This window comes from Cervus canadensis, chromosome X (assembly GCF_019320065.1).
Source record: "Cervus canadensis isolate Bull #8, Minnesota chromosome X, ASM1932006v1, whole genome shotgun sequence".
Classification (NCBI taxonomy): domain Eukaryota; kingdom Metazoa; phylum Chordata; class Mammalia; order Artiodactyla; family Cervidae; genus Cervus; species Cervus canadensis.
The window spans coordinates 113,292,259-113,310,936 of record NC_057419.1 but is presented as its reverse complement, the minus strand read 5'-3'; the positions used below and the strand labels follow the sequence as shown (position 1 = coordinate 113,310,936).

The 18,678-nt window shown below is 40.5% G+C and overlaps 1 protein-coding gene and 1 pseudogene across 1 annotated transcript in view; one reads left to right on the top strand and one right to left on the bottom strand.

Moving 5' to 3' along the window:
• The first annotated feature begins 1,328 nt into the window (after positions 1-1,328).
• Positions 1,329-18,678, top strand: part of ADGRG4 (adhesion G protein-coupled receptor G4) — a 107,092-nt gene continuing 89,742 nt past the window's right edge. The window contains 2 exon segments of the mRNA XM_043459825.1: positions 1,329-1,485; positions 3,888-3,975. Coding sequence (XP_043315760.1) covers positions 3,951-3,975 — 25 coding nt within the window. The 5' untranslated portion in view covers positions 1,329-1,485; positions 3,888-3,950.
• On the bottom strand, positions 13,690-14,467 carry LOC122435031 (annotated as a pseudogene).

Genomic DNA, 18,678 nt, shown 5'->3' with positions numbered 1-18,678 from the left:
TGAGGAGAAAGATGTGTTTTCCTGTCCTTAGGAGGGGAGAAAAGCATAGTCATTCATTCATCAAATCTTTTCTTTGGCCATGCCTTGGGGCATGTGGGATCTTAGTTCCCCTGAACAGGGATAGAACCCGTGCCTCCTGCATTGGAAGTGCAGAGTCTTAACCACTGGACCACCAGGGAAGTCCCCATTCATCAAATATTGACTGAGTGCTTATGTGCCAGGCAGTGTGTGAACCACTGAATAACATGGAACCTCCGCCCTTCCAGAGCTCATGGGGGGAGGAGAGAGACAGACCAATGAACAGGCATGGTGTGAATGCCCTTGTCCATGTTTACAAGTGAGGACACAGGGGTTCCAGAGATGTTAAGGAACATCTGACCCTAAATTCACACAATGGCGATTCAAACTCAAGTCTAGCTTCCACAAAGCCTAGGCTCTCATCCAACATATTGATTACATTTTCTGGGCTTGGGGATGAGTAATGGGTGATTTTATATATCCCTTCTTCCCTCTTCTCCCATGGAAAACCTACAGATGATAGGTTAACTCAGCCTCTTTTTAGACTGTCTTTTCCCATTTACGATGTGAGGTGGAAAGGAAAATGCACTGGTCTGGGAGTCAGGAGCCTCAGTTCTCATTCCTGCTCTGCCTCTCATAAGCTCCATGACCTTAAGCAATTCATTCTACCCTGTGGACCTCAGGGTCCCAATCTTGGAAATGCAGAGGGTGGCAGGAATCATCTCTGGATGGTTGATGGGATTTAGTATTTCCATCATCCCCAAAGGTCTTTACTGACACCTTCTGGGGCAAAAGCTATATCCTCCATCTTGAGAATGACACCAACAAACCAGTTCTGTATGTTTACTTCTTCTCAAGGCAATTTGAAGGCTGGATCTGCAGTGGGAGCAAACAGCTGGCTTCCCTTTACTGACAGTGTGAAATATGAACAAGTTAATACTTCCTTGGCCTCTGCTTTCTGCTTCTAGTTCTGAACACAACTGCCCCCTCCTCCCCATTGTCTTAATAAAGTGAAACGAGCTTAAGTGAACAAGTGTCTATTTAATAGATCTAGTTTACCAAAACCATAATCAACTGGCAACTGAAGATAATTGTTGCTGAAAACTGGGAAAGAGCCCTCAAGTTAATGGGTTATTGTAATATACCTGAGAACTTTACTCCTACTGATTTCATGCTTGGGAGAGCAGCCCCATGACGTGCTACCAGCCACAAAAAGGGGATGTGCCCAATCAACAAGCCCCATAAAGCTAAGAGCAGAGAGGCTGATCTAATCCACAGAAGAAGGTGACTGAGGCATGGCCAGCAGATAATGAGCCTCCTGCTTTTTTATTTATTTATTTTTTGCTTGTCTCATTTCACATCAAATGTAGGGATTCAGAAACCAGATTTAGTCATTGGAAAAGCAAACTCGTCTTCTGGACTCCACAGTGACACAGGGGTGGGAGGCTAAGGGAGTCTAGTCCTCAGGTAAGTGTCTTCCTTCCTTCCTTCTCTCTCTTTCACCTTCCTTTAAATGTCTTTAAACTACAAAAGTAACAGATATTCATCATAAAAACCAAATTGCATGTAATTGTATGAGACATAAAAGTCTTTCATTTCTACCCTCTCTTCTCTCTTGCCCTTTTCTTCCTTTCCTTCTTTCCTTCTTTTAAAAAAAAATATGAAAGTAATGCAGGATCACTGTAAACAGTACAGAATGGTATGAGGCATACAAGAAACCCCTTTCATTCCCATTCTTCCTTCCTATCTCTGTCGTCCCCTTCCTTCCTGTTTCCCCTCCTTTCCTCTCTCCCTCCCTCCTTTTCTTTCTCCTTTCCTTCACTTTTCAAAATTATATAGGTAATGTATGCTAATTATGAAAGAATCAAGCAGTACAGAATTGTATGGTATACAAAGGAAAAATCCTCAGTCCTCAGCCCCCCTCCTCCAACCCACCTTTCATGCCTAATAAACATAGAGACTTACCTTATTCCTTTTAATGACTGCATAGTATTCTGTAGTATGAATGTTCCATGGTTTATTTATGGGGTGCGAGGTAAGTTTCTGAAATATACCTTGAAATTGTTATAAAAGTTTAGAGGAAATGCAAGGAAGGTATAAATTGGATTGTTTGCTGCTGAAAATTCCATTTTATAGATAGCAATCATATCCATTTCTATAGCACTTTATACTTTGAAAATTGCCTTTGAAATATCACCTCATTTGATCCTCTTTTGTAGCAGCTCTGGGAAATAGGCAGATTATTATCTCCATTTTTACAGATAAGGAAACTGAGGCCCAGGAAAATGAAGGAACGGCAATAAGCAATACAGTCTCAAAGCTAGTTACGGATTCTCAGTCGGATCCTCTTCCAGCACGGGAAATTTAAACTGCATTTCATCTCTCAAGTCATAAAAGATTTAGACAGCCCCTTACTTCTAAGCTTGTAGTTTAGAAAATCCATCCAAGTCATACAAATTCCCTTATTATTCTAATGAGAATAGCAGTAGCACACTTGGTAAATATGAAGAGCTTTATTAATGGCTGGTGCTCATAGCACGCCCAAGACTCATTCGGTTTCCTAATTGGCTTCTGTTACTTTAAATATAAAGTGAGTCTATTCACTCCAAACCCTGTTTAGAAGTGGAAAGAAATACAATATGTTGCTGGCTTATTCTATAGAAAAAATGTTAAAATCAGTGGTAAATCATTCAGAAGTGTATTTTATTTAAAATCAGAAAATACCCACCAGTGCCTTACTGCCAAGCTTCTGTAATAGTTTCCATAGGATTTGTAGTTTTAATACCGCTTTCGGTTGGAGCAAGGGGGACTTCCAGTATGTTTCCCAAGTAAGCAGCTTTAGTTATGATTATTTAAGGAGAGAAGGTGAGTCAACGTAAGAAGAGAGTCAGGCTTCTCTAAACAGATGTGCTTTTAGAAATAGCAATGATTTGATGAGTTACTTTTGTCTATCAGATCTTGCATAATGCTTGCTCCAAAAAGTTTAGGATCACTAAAACGGCAAATTGGGTTGAAGTTGTGTGCATTAAGGTTGAATATATCACCTCTGGGGAGGGTGGGGGCGGCTCTAGAGGGAGGGGATATATGTATACATATAGTTGATTCTTGCCTGGAGAATCCCAGGGATGGGAGCCTGGTGGGCTGCCGTCTATAGGGTCGCACAGAGTCGGACACTACTGACGTGACTTAGCAGCATAGTTGATTCACTTTGTTATGTAGCAGAAAATAACATTGTAGAGCAATTGTACTCCAATTAAAAAAAAAACAGTTTCTGAGATTTAAAGACAAAAGGTTGAATACATCACCTTTTGTAATTATACATTTAATGACTGAGTTCCCCTCTGGGCTATCTGCCCCATGAGAGCAGGTATCTCTGTCTTATCTTTTCAGCACTGTATTCTCAGTGTGTAACACAGTGTCGACACATAGTAGGCACTCAATAAAATGTGTTAAGTGGATATGCAAATAAATCAGTCGATGAGGTGGCAGCCAAGCTGCATAACTCAGACAAGTGTTGTGGCTGACTATGTCAGTTTTGGGTTTCCCTAGTGGCCCAGTGGTAAAGAACTCTCCCACCAATGCAGGAGATGCAGGTTCGATTCCTGGGGCGGGATCCTTGAGAAGGAAATGGCAACCCACTCCAGTATTCTTGCCTGGGAAATCCCATGGACAGAGGAACCCAGTGGGCTACAGTCCATGGGGTCACAAGAGTTAGACACGACTGAGTGACTAGACAGCAACAACAAATGTTGGCTTTGAGCAATAGGCAAAGTCTTGTGTGGGATGCGAAGGACAAGTATAGTCACATGCGCTTGGAAATCATTTGTTCTGACTCTGAGCTCAGCTTATTTCTGGTTTTTTGATTGCAGGTTTAAACAATGAAAGAACTGACTTCTGACATTATATATCAGAAGCTTTATGGAACCATTCTCATGTCGAGTTTTATCTTTCTCTCAGGTAAGAAAATGTATTCTTATGGACTCTTTCAATATCTCGTGGACAGTAGGTTATCGAAATAAAGTATTTGACAAATTGTTGGGTTGCCTCTTAACGGCTTCCTGTTGGTTCATATGGCTATAGGACAAGTTGGAGCTTCAGCAAGTGAATCCGCTCACTCAGGATTACCTGTGATGGATGGAGAACTGGCCTCGAGTAGACAACAGCTTGGACTACTGCTGTCTTTGACATTTCGTAATGAAACTCTGAAATGCCATTTGGGTGCCAATCCGCACCGAACTGAAGTTTTGGTTTTACTTTTAGACTGTTTTCTTTTATGCATAATGCTTTATTTAAAGCTCCCTGAAGCATTATGATGTCATCTTCCTATCTCTTTTATTATATATAGCAACAATCATAGAATACACATGGGAAAGTTGAGGTGTGCCAAAAGCTGGTCACTGATTCACGGTGAGGAACATGTATCTGATCCAGGAGGCCCAACCCTTGACTAGACTGTGATCAGAACAGAGATATATTCTGTCTTTATTTCTATTCTGCAGCAAATAGATGATTGAGACAGTTGAACTGCAGTAGCTGGTAATTTGGAGACTTAAGAATGAGATCGTTTTGGAAGACTGCAATGTCATCCATGTTAAGTGAATTCAGTAAGATAACATTGCTCATTTAGCACATCAGTCTTTAGCTAAAAGGCCATACATGCCAATGAGTGACAATTCCTTGATGAAATATATTTCGGGTTTAATTGGAATGGCCCTCAGATTTGAGAGCCAATCTTCTGGAAAAATACCAAATCATCGTCACCATCAGCAACAAACACTGACTGTGTGCAGGGCCTGATGGGAAACTCTGTTTCTTATAATGAAGCTTGAAATTGGATCTAGGGGTCACAGTGACAATGCGGTCGCCTGGCCTTGACTGCTTGCTAAGATGTTGATTTATCTTTTCCCAGTTTCCTCAAAGGCAGGATGTTTGTCTTGTTTCTTTATCCAAAGCATCCAGCATAGGTCTTGACACACAGCTGAGGCAGTCAGTACATATTTGTTGATTTAATAAATTAATGCAGTTTGAACTTATAAAACTTTGAACCCCTGTATGGTGGTGGTGTGTGTGACACAAACTCTAAGTGGATTTTGTGTGTGTGGTGGGTAAAGAGGGATCTAGGAATAGAGGGACCTAGAAGTCTTTAGTGAAGTCATGGAAGAAAAAGTTGAAGATTAGAATGGGTTTTGTGAGGAATGTCATTAATCAATGAAAATTACAATAGATGTATTGATTTTAAACCTTCAAATTCATGAATCAAGACAATGTTTCTCTCGAAACATCCCACCCTCGCCTTCTCCCACAGAGTCCAAAAGTCTGTTCTGTACATCTGTGTCTCTTTTTCGGTTTTGCATATAGGGTTATCGTTATCATCTTTCTAAATTCCATATGTATGTGTTAGTATACTGTATTGGTCTTTATCTTTCTAGCTTACTTCACTCTGCATAATGGGCTCCAGTTTCATCCATCTCATTAGAACTGATTCAAATGAATTCTTTTTAATGGCTGAGTAATATTCCATGGTGTATATGTACCACAGCTTCCTTATCCATTCTTCTGCTGATGGGCATCTAGGTTGCTTCCATGTCCTGGCAATTATAAACAGTGCTGCGATGAACATTGGGGTACACATGTCTCTTTCAGATCTGGTTTCCTCGGTGTGTATGCCCAGCAGTGGGATTGCTGGGTCATATGGCAGTTTTATTTCCAGTTTTTTAAGGAATCTCCACACTGTTCTCCATAGTGGCTGTACTAGTTTGCATTCCCACCAACAGTGTAAGAGGGTTCCCTTTTCTCCACAGCCTCTCCAGCATTTATTGCTTGTAGACTTTTGGATAGCAGCCATCCTGACTGGCGTGTAATGGTACCTCAAACATGTATATTATCTAGGGTGAAACAGATCACCAGCCCAGGTTGGATGCATGAGACAAGTGCTCGGGCCTGGTGCACTGGGAAGACCCAGAGGGTTCGGGTAGAGAGGGAGGTGGGAGGGGGGATCGGGATGGGGAATACATGTAAATCCATGGCTGATTCATGTCAATGTATGACTAAAACCACTACAATATAAAAAAAAAAAAAGACAATGTTTCTTTTAGGTTATCCAACAATTAGTTTTCATTGTCCTTCAATTGGTGAGAAATTCATCATTTTTTCCTGGGGAAAAAATCGGTTCTTGAAACAGTGGTGTAACTCAGGTTCACTCCCCATCGGACTTCAGATGAGTCTCCAGCTTCCCGACTGTGAGGGTCTTCGTGGGAGACAGGGTGAGGTCAAGCCTAGATCGGGCAGAAGGTGATTCAGATGCCATCACTGGATGAGGCCAGAGTATGGAGGAAAACCACATCCATGGAGAGAATATCAAGGGTCAAGAAGAAGAAATCAAATCTGTCATAAGCCCTAAAGGGTGAGAGCAGCGCCAGCAAGGAGGGAGTGAAGATTGAGGTCAGGAACCGAATGGCTGCAGAATGGAGGGGAAAGGGGAAAGAGAAGGGAAAGAATAACGCAGAAATAGCTGCTGGGCTCCCTGCTTTTTAAAAACAATTTTTTATTTTTTTAAAATTGGAGTATAATTGCTTTCCCATGTTGTATTAGTTTGTGCTGTACAACAAAGTGAATCTGCCATAAGTGTACATATATCCCCTCCCTCCTGAACCTCCCTCCCACCATCCCCCATCCCACCCTTCTAGGTCATCACAGCTGAGCTCCCTGTGCTGTCCAGCTGTTTCCCACTAGCTATCTATTTTCAGGGCAGGAATAGAGACGCAGACACAGGGAATGGACTTGTCGGTCCCAGCTTTTACTTTTGCTCTTTGATAGCCTGTTCTCAACAGAGCAATCAGAGAAAGCCTTTAAAGTACTAAGTCAGTCACTCTTACTCAAAACTTGTCAGTCCATCTCCATCACAATTAGGATACTCTTGTAATTAGCCCTAAAGAGCGCTGCATGGTCTGGTTTCCCAGTGCCTCTTGGGCCTCATTTCCTACCACACTTCCTCTCTCTCACTCCAGACACACCTTCCTAGTCCTCGAGTGTGGCCAGCACAGTCCCATCTCAAGGCCTTTGCACATACTATTACCCATGTCTGGGTTGCTCTTACTTCACATCTTTGTAACCCTAGCTCTTTTTCATCTCCTAGGACTAACGTGACTCTTCTTCAGAGAGGTCATCCTTAACTGTCTGATTGAATGTAAGCATTCCTGATCCACCCTCCCCCACTTTCTAGCTCATCAGCCTTTTAATTTCCTTCAGAGCACAGTTTAGAGTTCGTAATTCTCTTGTTGAGTGATTGTCTCTCTCTCTCTCTGGAATGTTAAGGCCAGGGACTTGGTGTGGACAATGTGTTCACTCAATCACTGTATTCCAACACTGCCACATAATCAGGGCTCAATGACCATCATTGTTGAGTAAATGAATGTTCCAGGATGCTTCTGGCTTTATGAATAAGAATATCTATTTTGTTGAGTGAGACTGGGCCTTGGATGCAAGATTTGAAGGGACAATCTCATTACCTTTGTAAGGTGATTCCTCTGCCTCTTGGAAAGCCACATACATGGTCTGGAGGAGAGGCCATGTTGGATAACTCTGTGACTGGACTGGTGAGAGAAATGAGGCTCAAAGTTGGATGCTTCTGTATATGGAAGATCTGTTTTTTTCATTTTTGTTTTTACATTTGTAGGGGGCAAATTTATTCATTGATGGTAGGAAATTTTTTTCTATATGTAAAGTTCCAGGTTAGTATACCATCTGTTTTAATTAGTTAAAATTTATTGAAGTATAATTGATTTACAGTATTATATTAGTTTCAGCTGTACAGCATAGTGACAATATTTTTACAGATTATAATCCATTAAGAGTTATTACAAGATAATGACTAGAATTGCCTGTGCTATATAATATATCCTTGTAGCTTATTTTGTACATGATAATGTGTAATTAATACCCTACTCCTATATTATCCCTTCCTCCACTGCTTGTCTATTTCCTATATCTATGAGTCTGTTTTGCATATACATTCATTTATGTTACTTTTTAGAGTCCATGTATAAATGATATCATACTGTATCTCTCTCTGTCTGACTTATTTCACTAAACATAATATTCTCTAGGTCCATCTGAGTTGCTGCAAGTGGCTGAATTTCATTCTTTTTATGGATGCATAATATTCCATTGTGTGTATATGAGTGTATATATACACATCTTTTAAAAAATGTTAATACTTATATAAAATATTATTGTCAATAATATCAAAATATTAGTAATACCAACATTGTTAGGATACCTTTGCCTCATTAAGCTGTATCAGTATTAAGATTCAGTTTGGAAATAGTACCATAAGTACCACATCTTCTTTATCTGTTCATCTGTCAGTGGACACTTAGGTTCCTTCCATATTTTGGCTATGTGAATAGTGCTACTTTGATCACTGGGTGCATGTATCTTTTCTAATCAGTGTTTTCATTTTTTCCAAATATATACCAGATGGTGGAATTGCTGGGTCATATGGTAACTCTATTTTTAGTTTTTTGAGGAGCTCCACACTGTTTTCCATAGCGACTGCACCAATTTGCAATCTCATAAACAGTGTACAAGGGTTTATCTAAAGAATAGTTGGTTGCTCACAAGACCAGAGGGAAGTATAGGCAGTAGATGGCAGTAGCCATCATCATGTGGATGGTTGTCTACATGATGGCCACAGTGATGTGGGTCATGGAGCTCCCCAGTATCCAGCATGTATCTACTATATCTACTTAAACAGCCAAGGCTGGGCTACTAAATTTTTCAATGCTCTTGGATATTATTTTGCAAAGATTTGTGTACTGAGAGCCAGAAGAGCCCTTTTATGAGTAATGACATTTCCTTCATTGAGGCAGGCATGGTATACCCTTGGCAGAATATTTACCTTCAGAATTGGCAGATTCTTTACAGGATTGGTACAACCAACGACTCTAGGGAGCCCCTTCCCTCAAATCAGCTCTGATTCCTGCCCCTCCTTGGACAGGAGGTATTGCCAGGTGGTTAGCTGGGCTTTGAAACTTACACAGTATTATGAGTTGAATTGTATCCCTCCCACAATTCATATGTTGAAGTCTTAACCCTCAGCACCTGAGAATGTGACCATGTTTGGAAATAGGGTCATTACAAACGTAATTAGTACATTATTAAAAAGATGAAGTTATACTGTAGTAGTATGGACCCCTAATCCAATATGACTGGTGGTCCTTATACAAAGGGGACATTTGGACACAGACAGGCACACAAGAAGAAAGCCATGAGAGGATAAAGGCAGAAATTAGGGTGATGCAGCAGAAGCCACGGAACACCCCATATTGCCAGTAAACCACCAGAAACTAGGAGAGAGGCCAGGAACAGATTTTTCCCTCAGGGGCCTCAGAAGGAAACGACCCTGCCTACACTTTGACCTCAGACTTCTAGCCTCCGGAACTGTGAGACAATACATTTCTGTTGTTTATGGTACTTTGCTTACAGCTCCCTGGCAACTTATTCCACTCAGACACTCGGTCAGGGTCTCTGGATCAGAACTCTTGTGTAGAGGAAAGCAAGTTTTTTTATGGGGGGTAAACAGTGACCAGGTCATGCCCACAGTGCCTAGCCAGGGAGGAACCCCATTTGTTCACTCCTCCTAAGATGGTGCAGAGCAGTGTTCCTGAAATCTCAGTCCCCTAACCTTAGAAACACTTTAACAGTTCAAGGAGAATCTTTACCAAGAGAGGACAGGAAAGCAAGTATAGAATATATCTGATGATTACTAATCCTGTCTTCAGAAAACAAAGGGACTTTGCTGAAAAAAATCATTCTGATTATCTACCTCTTAGGGTTCTAATTTTTTTGTGTGTGTGGCCACATGGCATGTAGGGTCCTGTTCCTCAACGCAGGGTCTAACCCGTGCCCCCTGCAGTGGAAGTGTGGATTCTCAATCACTGGACCACCAGGAAAGTCCCTAGAATTTTTATTCACTGTCTTTTACTTATTTTATTTTTTAAAATTTGTCTATCTATCTATCATCTATTTAATTTTGGCTGTGCTACTTGCAGGACCTTAGTTCCTCGACCAGGGATTAAACCTGGGTCACAGCAGTGACAGCACCAAGTCCTAACCACTGGTCTGCCAACGAATTCCCTCACTGACTTTTACAATGAATGTGTTTGTTACTTTTGGGGTCTGATAGGGAGAGTGAACTCTCTCCTGATATTTTGCCAAAGATTTTCTAAAACAGAGGGCAGGGCACACAAGTTCAGTTTGTAGTTCAGAATTTGTCATCCTATGCCGGATGCTTCACCCACATCGCTGATAACTTTTGCACAATGGACAGCCCTCCATCTATCTACTTGTTAGCTTCCAACTCAGTGCCCTAATACAGGGCACAACCATTGTATTCAGTATATAGCAATAAAGGACCTACTATGTGCCAATCGTTATGCTGGGCACTGGAAACTGGCAGTAGGGGCCAAGGCTCCAGTTATACCACTGCTCTGAAAATCAGATAATAAAAAGCAGGAGCATTCTGGGGGAAACTGGCATTGTTTAGTGCTCAGTGAATTCAATTCTGCTTAAAAATTGCTTAAACTTGACATCATCAGGCCAAGCTTTGGAATTTAGCAAAAAACAAAATTACATACTGAATAACTATTGTGGCAAGAATATTATTTTCCCTCAGGCTCTGCTAGAGAAAGACCTGGGGCATGATCTTGCTATATCAATCTGCTAGAGAGTTTAAAAATGGTAGCTGATAGATAAAGACATCCTGAGAAAAGAAAATACAGATCAATATCCCATATGAATTTTGATGCAAAAATTCTTTTTTTAATTAATTAATTTATTTTAATTGGAGGCTAATTACAGTATTGTAGTGGTTTTTGCCATACATTGACATGAATCAGCCATGGGTGTACATGTGTTCCCCATCCTGAACCCCCCTCCCACCTCCCTCTCCATCCCATCCCTCAGGGTCATCCCAGTGCTCCGGCCCTGAGCACCCTGTCTCAGATGCAAAAATTCTTAACAAAATACTAACAGACAAAATCCAGTTGCATATTAAGAGGATTATCTACCCTGACAAGTGGAATTTATGTCAGGAATGCAAAGGTGGTTCAACATATAAAATTAACATATCAGTACAATACACTGCATGAATAGATTGAAGGGAAAAGACACATGATCATATTAATTGATGTAGAAAAACTATTTGAAAAAATCCAACACCCTTTCATGATAAAAGCATTCAACACACTAGAAATAGGACATAACTTCCTCAACTTGTAAAGGGCATCTATGAAAACCCCATAGTGAACATAATTTTTAATGGTGAAAAACTGAAAGCTTTTCCTTTAGATGAGGAACAATACTAGAATATCCATTTTCACCACTTCTATTCAATATTATTCTGGAAGTTCTAGTCAAAGCAATTGGGCAAGAAAAAGAAACAAGACATCCAAACTGGAAAGAAAAAGTAAAACTATATTCACAGATAGTATAATCTTACATAAAGAACATCCTCAGGAATAAAAAAAAAAAGGATATTTAAGTTAGCAAAGATACTCAGTAAAGTTGCAGGATACAATATCAACATACACAAATTAGTCATATTTCTATGCACCAGCAATGAGCATCTGAAATGAAATTAGGAAAAAATTTTGTTTACAATACTATCTAAAAGAATAAAATGCCTAGGAATAAATTTAACCAAGTAGGTGAAAGATTTCTACACTTAAACCACAAACACTGCTAAAATAAAGAAGACCTAAATAAATGGAAAAGCTCCCATGTTTATAGATTTAATATTAAGATAGCATATACCCCAAAGAGATCTCTAGATTCAATGCAAACCCTATCAAAATTCCAATGCTCTTTTTTTACAAATATGGAATAACAGATCCCACAATTCATATGGAGTTGCAAGGAGCACTGAATAGGCAACACACCCTTGAAAAAGAACAAAATTAGAAGACTCATACCTCCTGATTTAAAAGCTTACAAAGCTACAATGATCAAAACAATACCTTATTGGCATAAGGATAGACATGGATTAATGGAACAGAATTAGAATCCAGAAAGAAACCCATACACATCTGGTCAATTAATTACTTTTTCCTCATTGAATGGTCTCAAGGGTACCAAGACCATTCAATGAGGAAAAGTAATCTTCAACAAAAAGTGATGGGAAAACTGGATATACAAACATATACCCATTGTATACACAAAAATACATGTAAACACAGGTAAAAGAATAAAGTTCATACCATATACAAAAATTAACATGTATGAAAGAGCTAAATATAAGAACTACAACTATAAAATTTTTATTAGAAAGCATAGAGGTAAATCATCATGACCTTGGAGTAGATTTGACAGTAGATTTTTAGAAATGACACCAAAAGAACAAGAACAAAAGAAAAATAGGTAAATTATACTTCATCAAAATTAAAATCTTCAGTGCATCAAAAGACATTATCAAGAAAGTTAAAAGACAGCCCACAGGGACTTCCCTGGCAGTTCAGTGGTTGCTGTGCTGTGTTCAGTATTTGACTCTTGGCAATCCCATGGACTGTAGCCTTCCAGGCTCCTCTATCCATGGAATTTTCCAGGCAAGAATACTGGAGTGGGTTGCCATGTCCTCCTCCAGGGGATCTTCCTAACCCAGGAACCGAACCTGCATCTCTTGCATCTCCTGCATTGGCAGGCAGATTTTTTACCTCTAGCACCACCCAGGAAGCCCCTGGCAGTTCTGTGGTTAGGACTCTGCAATTTTGTTGCAGGGGACATGAGTTCTATCCCTAGTTGGGGAACTAAGATCCTACATGCTCCATGGCATGGCCAAAAAAGAAAAGAAGAAGAAAAAAAGAGCCTACAGAAGGGGAAATATATGCAGGTCATCTATTTCAACATATTTCATAAGGTCCTAGTACACAGAATACATTAAGAGTGCTTATAACTCAACAATAAAAAGACAACCCATTTTTAAAAATGGGCAATGGACTTCAATAGACTTTTCGCCAAAGAAGATATGTAAATAGCCAACAAACACATGAAAAGATGGTCAATATCATTAGTCGTTGCTGCTGCTGCTAAGTCACTTCAGTCGTGTCCGACTCTATGCGACCCCATAGACGTCAACCCACCAGGCTCCCCCGTCCCTGGGATTCTCTAGGCAAGAACATTGGGGTGGGTTGTCATTTCCTTCTCCAATGCATGAAAATGAAAAGTGAAAGTGAAGTCGCTCAGTCGCGTCCAACTCTTAGTGACCCCATGGACTGCAGCCCACCAGGCTCCTCCATCCATGGGATTTTCCAGGCAAGAGTACTGGAGTGGGGTGCCATTGCCTTCTCTGCATTAGTCGTTAGGGAAATGCAAATCAAACTCACAATGATATGCCACTCACACCCTGTCGGATGGCTATAATATTTTTTAAACCCCAGAAAACAATGGTTGGCAAGGAGGTAAAGTTGGAACCCTCATAGATTGCCAGTGGAAAACAGTTTGGCTGTTACTCAGTAAGTTAAACATAAAATTACTATATGACCCACTCCTAGGTATACGCACAAAAGCAATGAAAACATGTTCAAGCACAACAAATAGCATGAAAGTTCATAGCAGCATTATTCATAATAGCCAAAACGTAGAAACAACCCAAATATCCATTAATAGATTTTTTTTATGTCTGATCTTATTTATTTGTTACTCTTAGAACATCTCATTTTTGACTGGACTCAGTCTTAGAAGTAGAAGCTCTCAGAGAGGACAGCCTCCGTCTCTTGGCAGTCTGTTCCTGCCGTTTTTCTTTGGCCTCCTTCATTCTCTTGGCCAAAAGTTTAGCATATTCTGCAGCCTCTTCTTTGTTTTTCTTAGTACGCTGTTTCTTCAGAGCAATACGTGTCGGTGTTTGTGTTGCAGAACTCGTGGAATCACGAGACGCTGAATCTTGGGTGCTTTAGTCCTAGGTTTCTTACCGTCTTTGTTTAGGGGCTTTCACACAACATACTGGCGGACATCATCTTCTTTAGAGAGACTGAAAAGTTTGCGGATTCTGCTAGCTCTTTTGGGACCCAGGCGACGAGGCACTGTAGTATCAGTGAGTCCAGGAATATCCTTCTCCCCTTTTTTCACGATGACCAAATTGAGAACACTCAGATTGGCATCCACAATGCAACCCCGTACAGATTTGCACTTTGTCTCTCCAGTCCTCCTTGGTATGCCCCTTACTCAGTAGCAGGTGAACTCGGCCATGGGTCAAGACACCCTGCTTCATGGGGAAACCCTGCTTATCGTTCCCGCCACTGATTTGGACCATGTAACCCTTCCATTCTTCACCCAGAATGTCAGCAGCAACTTCTGTGGCCATACGCTTTTTGTAGAAGGTACGAAGTTTTCGTTCATCGTCCACTTCAATGAGCTTCTGGCAGCCAGTGGCCGGGAAAGAGATGCTCAGCTTCATTCTGAAGCAGCCAACAGGCTCCGAGGCGCCACGAAAAAGAGACCCAACTTTTGCTTAGCCCAGGTCACATAGGCTGTTCAAGTTCTCACAAGATGTGCAGACGCCCCATTAATAGATTAATTTTTAAAATGTGGTATACCCATGCAATGGAATATTATTCAGCCATATAAAAGAATGAAGTACTGACACATGCTATGACATGGATGAACCTTTAAGACATTATGCTAAGTGAAATAAGCCAGACACAAAAAGCCACATTGTATGATTTCATTTGTATGAACTGTCTAGAATAAGCAAATCCACAGAGACAGAAAGCAGATTAGTGGTTGCCAGGGGCCAAGCTGAGGAGAGTGACTGCTTAACTGGTACAGGGTTTCCTTTGGGAGTGATGAAAAGTTCTGGAAATAGATAATAGAGATGTTTGTACACCATTGTGAATGTATTAAATGTCACTGAATTGTACACTTTAAAATGAGTAAAATGGTGAATTTTATGTTATTTGTGTTTTATCAAAACAAATACAATGGTGCCTGGTACTCCTGGTGGCTGTAACTTTGTCACTGAAATGAGGTTTATGATAGGGTTTTCCTAACATGGAGAACACATATGTCATAATGTTAAGTGAGGAAAGCAGGGCACCACATTTTTCACACAATATGTTCTCAGTAACAAAGAAACAAGCAAAAACCATGTATGGAACAAAGCAAATATTGTAAAATGTTTACAGTGGTTGTCTCTGGGTGGTGGGACACTGGCTGACTTTGTTATCTTTTTACTTTCTAATACTTCCCATTTTTTTCTTTTAAAAAGCATGTACAGTATCACTTTTATAATGGAAAAAACACTTCTTTTTTTTGAAGTGGGAGAAACAATAAATGTAATTTAAAATAAAAGGAAACAGAGGGTAGAGGCGAAGAGACACAGAGGAGCCAAATCAAGAGAGAACACACTTCAGGGGAGCAATCATGCAATTTGAACTTGAAAATTGCCAGGGAACAGATGGCAGCATCCAAGCAGACATCTGCAGTGGATAGTTTAATCATATGCAAAGACACAAGTGGCTTTGAAGCAGGCACTGGAGAGGCCCAGCAGAGAATGCTGGTTGGCTGGCCAAACAGAAGGACAAAGCTCCTGTCCCACCTCATCAGAGCCCGGCCTCCTTGGAGCCCTACTTGGGGCGTGGAGGCTGCAGAAAGGGCTCAGTGTGGATGTGCTTGCATGTGTGAGGGCGTGAAAGAGCTGGTGGGAGAAGAGACCTCTCATGATAACAATGGCAAACAGGGCAGCTGACATTTACATGGGGCTTTACAGTTTATCAACTTTCTCACATATGTGACTGAAGCGTTAGTTATTGCCTGAACTTGTTACTTATTGCATCTACTTTCTCTTTTTTTTTCATTTAGTTTTATTAGTTGAAGGCTAATTACTTTACAATATTGTAGTGGTTTTTGCCATACATTGACATGAATCAGCCATGGATTTACATGTGTTCCCCATCCCGATCCCCCTCCCACCTCCCTCCCCATCCCATCCCTCTGGGTCTTCCCAGTGCATCAGCCCTGAGCACTTGTCTGGTGCATCCAACCTGGGCTGGTGATCTGTTTCTCCCTTGATAGTATACTTATTTCAGTGCTGTTCTCTCAGAACATCCCACCCTCGCCTTCTCCCACAGAGTCCAAAAGTCTGTTCTGTACATATGTGTCTCTTTTTCTGTCCTGCATATGGGATTATCTTTACCATCTTTTTAAATTCCATATATATGTGTTAGTATACTGTATCGGTGTTTTTCTTTCTGGCTTATGTCACTCTGTATAATGGCCTCCAGTTTCATCCATCTCATTAGAACTGATTCAAATGAATTCTTTTTAATGGCTGGGTAATATTCCATTGTGTGTATGTACCATAGCTTCCTTATCCATTCGTCTGCTGATGGGCATCTAGGTTGCTTCCATGTCCTGGCAATTATAAACAGTGCTGCGATGAACATTGGGGTGCATGTATCTCTTTCAGATCTAGTTTCCTCAGTGTGTATGCCCAGCAGTGGGATTGCTGGGTCATATGGCAGTTCTATTTCCAGTTTTTTAAGGAATCTCCACACTGTTCTCCATAGCAGCTGTACTAGTTTGCATTCCCACCAACAGTGTAAGAGGGTTCCCTTTTCTCCACAGCCTCTCCAGCATTTATTGCTTGTAGACTTTTGGATAGCAGCCATCCTGACTGGTATGTAATGGTACCTCATTGTGGTTTTGTGCATCTACTTTCATAACATCCCTCCAAGGTAGGTCATTATTCCTCCTGTTTTACCATGGAGGAACGAGACATAGAGAAGTGATGTTAGTTTATTTAACATTCATATAGTGCTCACTATGTGCCAGATACTGTCTTAAAAGCTTTCACATGGGAGAGGGATAAATTAGGAATTTAGGAATAACATGTACACACTATATACACACTATTATATGCAGCATAGATAACCATATAACACAGGGAATTATATTCAATGTCTTATAATAATCTATAATGGAAAAAAATCTGGAAAAGAATGTGTGTGTGTGTATTCAGTTCTATATATATATATGTATCTGAATCCCTTTGCTGTGCACCTGAAGCTAAACAACATTGTAAATCAACTATACTTTAGTAAGACATTTTAAAATATTTGAATGCTTTTACCTGCATTCATTTCCCATGTTCATGCAGCTAGGGAAGGGTTAAAACTGGGGCTTGAATCTGGCCTTTATGGATTTCACTATACCACATTTCTGCTCAAAGTAGCCCAGATGGTAAAGATTCTGCCTGCAATGCAGGAGACCCGGCTTCAATCCCTGGGTTGGGAAGATCCCCTGGAAAAGGAAATGGCAATCCACTCCAGTATTGTGGACTGGAGAATTCCATGGACAGAGGAGCCTTGCAGGCTACAGTCCATGGGGACACAAACAGTCGGACATGACTGAGTGACTAACACACACACACAAGCAGAAGTTACCTCTATCTGCAGAACCCCAAGTATGGCCACAAGTGGTTTCTATCTATCATTTATCCACACATCCATCTTTTTTTCTGATTAGAAATGTAATGCCTTATTTATAAAGATTGCAAACATTGAAATAAATAACAGAGAAAGTAAAAATTCCCCTAAACCCTCAAACCTAAAGATACTCATTCTTATCTGTTTGGTATATATTCTTTCAGATTTTTTCTAGTGTTTGCCAGCACACACACTTTTCTCTTATTTTTGAAATAGGATCTGGCACATAGATAATACTTTCCGCCATTTATGTAACTCCCATTTCACATAATAGTAAACTTTGGAAATCTCTCCATGACTCTATACATCTACTTTGTTTTATGACTCCATTGTATACAGATGACGATTAACTAGTCACTTTTTGGTAGACATAGAGATTTTCCTATTTTTTTCTCAATTACAAACAATGCTGCAATAAATATCCTTGTTCAGTTCAGTTCAGTCGCTCAGTCATGTCCAACTCTTAGCGACCCCATGGACTGCAGCACGCCAAGCCTCCCTGTCCATCACCAACTCCCGGAGTTTACTCAAACTCATGTCCATTGAGTCAGTGATGCCATCCAACCATCTCATCCTCTGTTGTCCCCTTCTCCTCCCACCTTCAATCTTTCCCAGCATCAGGGTCTTTTCAAATGAGTCAGTTCTTCCTATTAGGTGGCCAAAGTACTGGAGTTTCAGCTTCAGCATCAGTCTTTCCAATGAATATTCAGGACTGATTTCCTTTAGGATGGACTGGTTGGGTCTCCTTGTAAGGAGTCCAGGGGACTCTCAAGAGTCTTTTCCAACACCACAGTTCAAAAGCATCAATTCTTTGGCATTCAGCTTTCTTTATGGTCCAGCTCTCACATCCATACACGACTACTGGAAAAACCATAGCCTTGACTAGACAGACCTTTGTTGGCAAAGTAATGTTCCTGCTTTTTAATATGCTGTCTAGATTGGTCATAGCTTTTCTTCCAAGGAGCAAGAGTCTTCTACTTTCATGGCTGCAGTCACCATCTGCAATGATTTTGGAGCTCCCCAAAATAAAATCTGTCACTGTTTCCATTGTTTCCCCATCTCTTTGCCATGAAGTGATGGGACCAGATGCCATGATCCTAGTTTTCTCAGATCATGTTGAGTTTTAAGCCAACTTTTTCACTCTCCTCTTTCACTTTTATCAAGAGGCTCTTTAGTTCTTCTT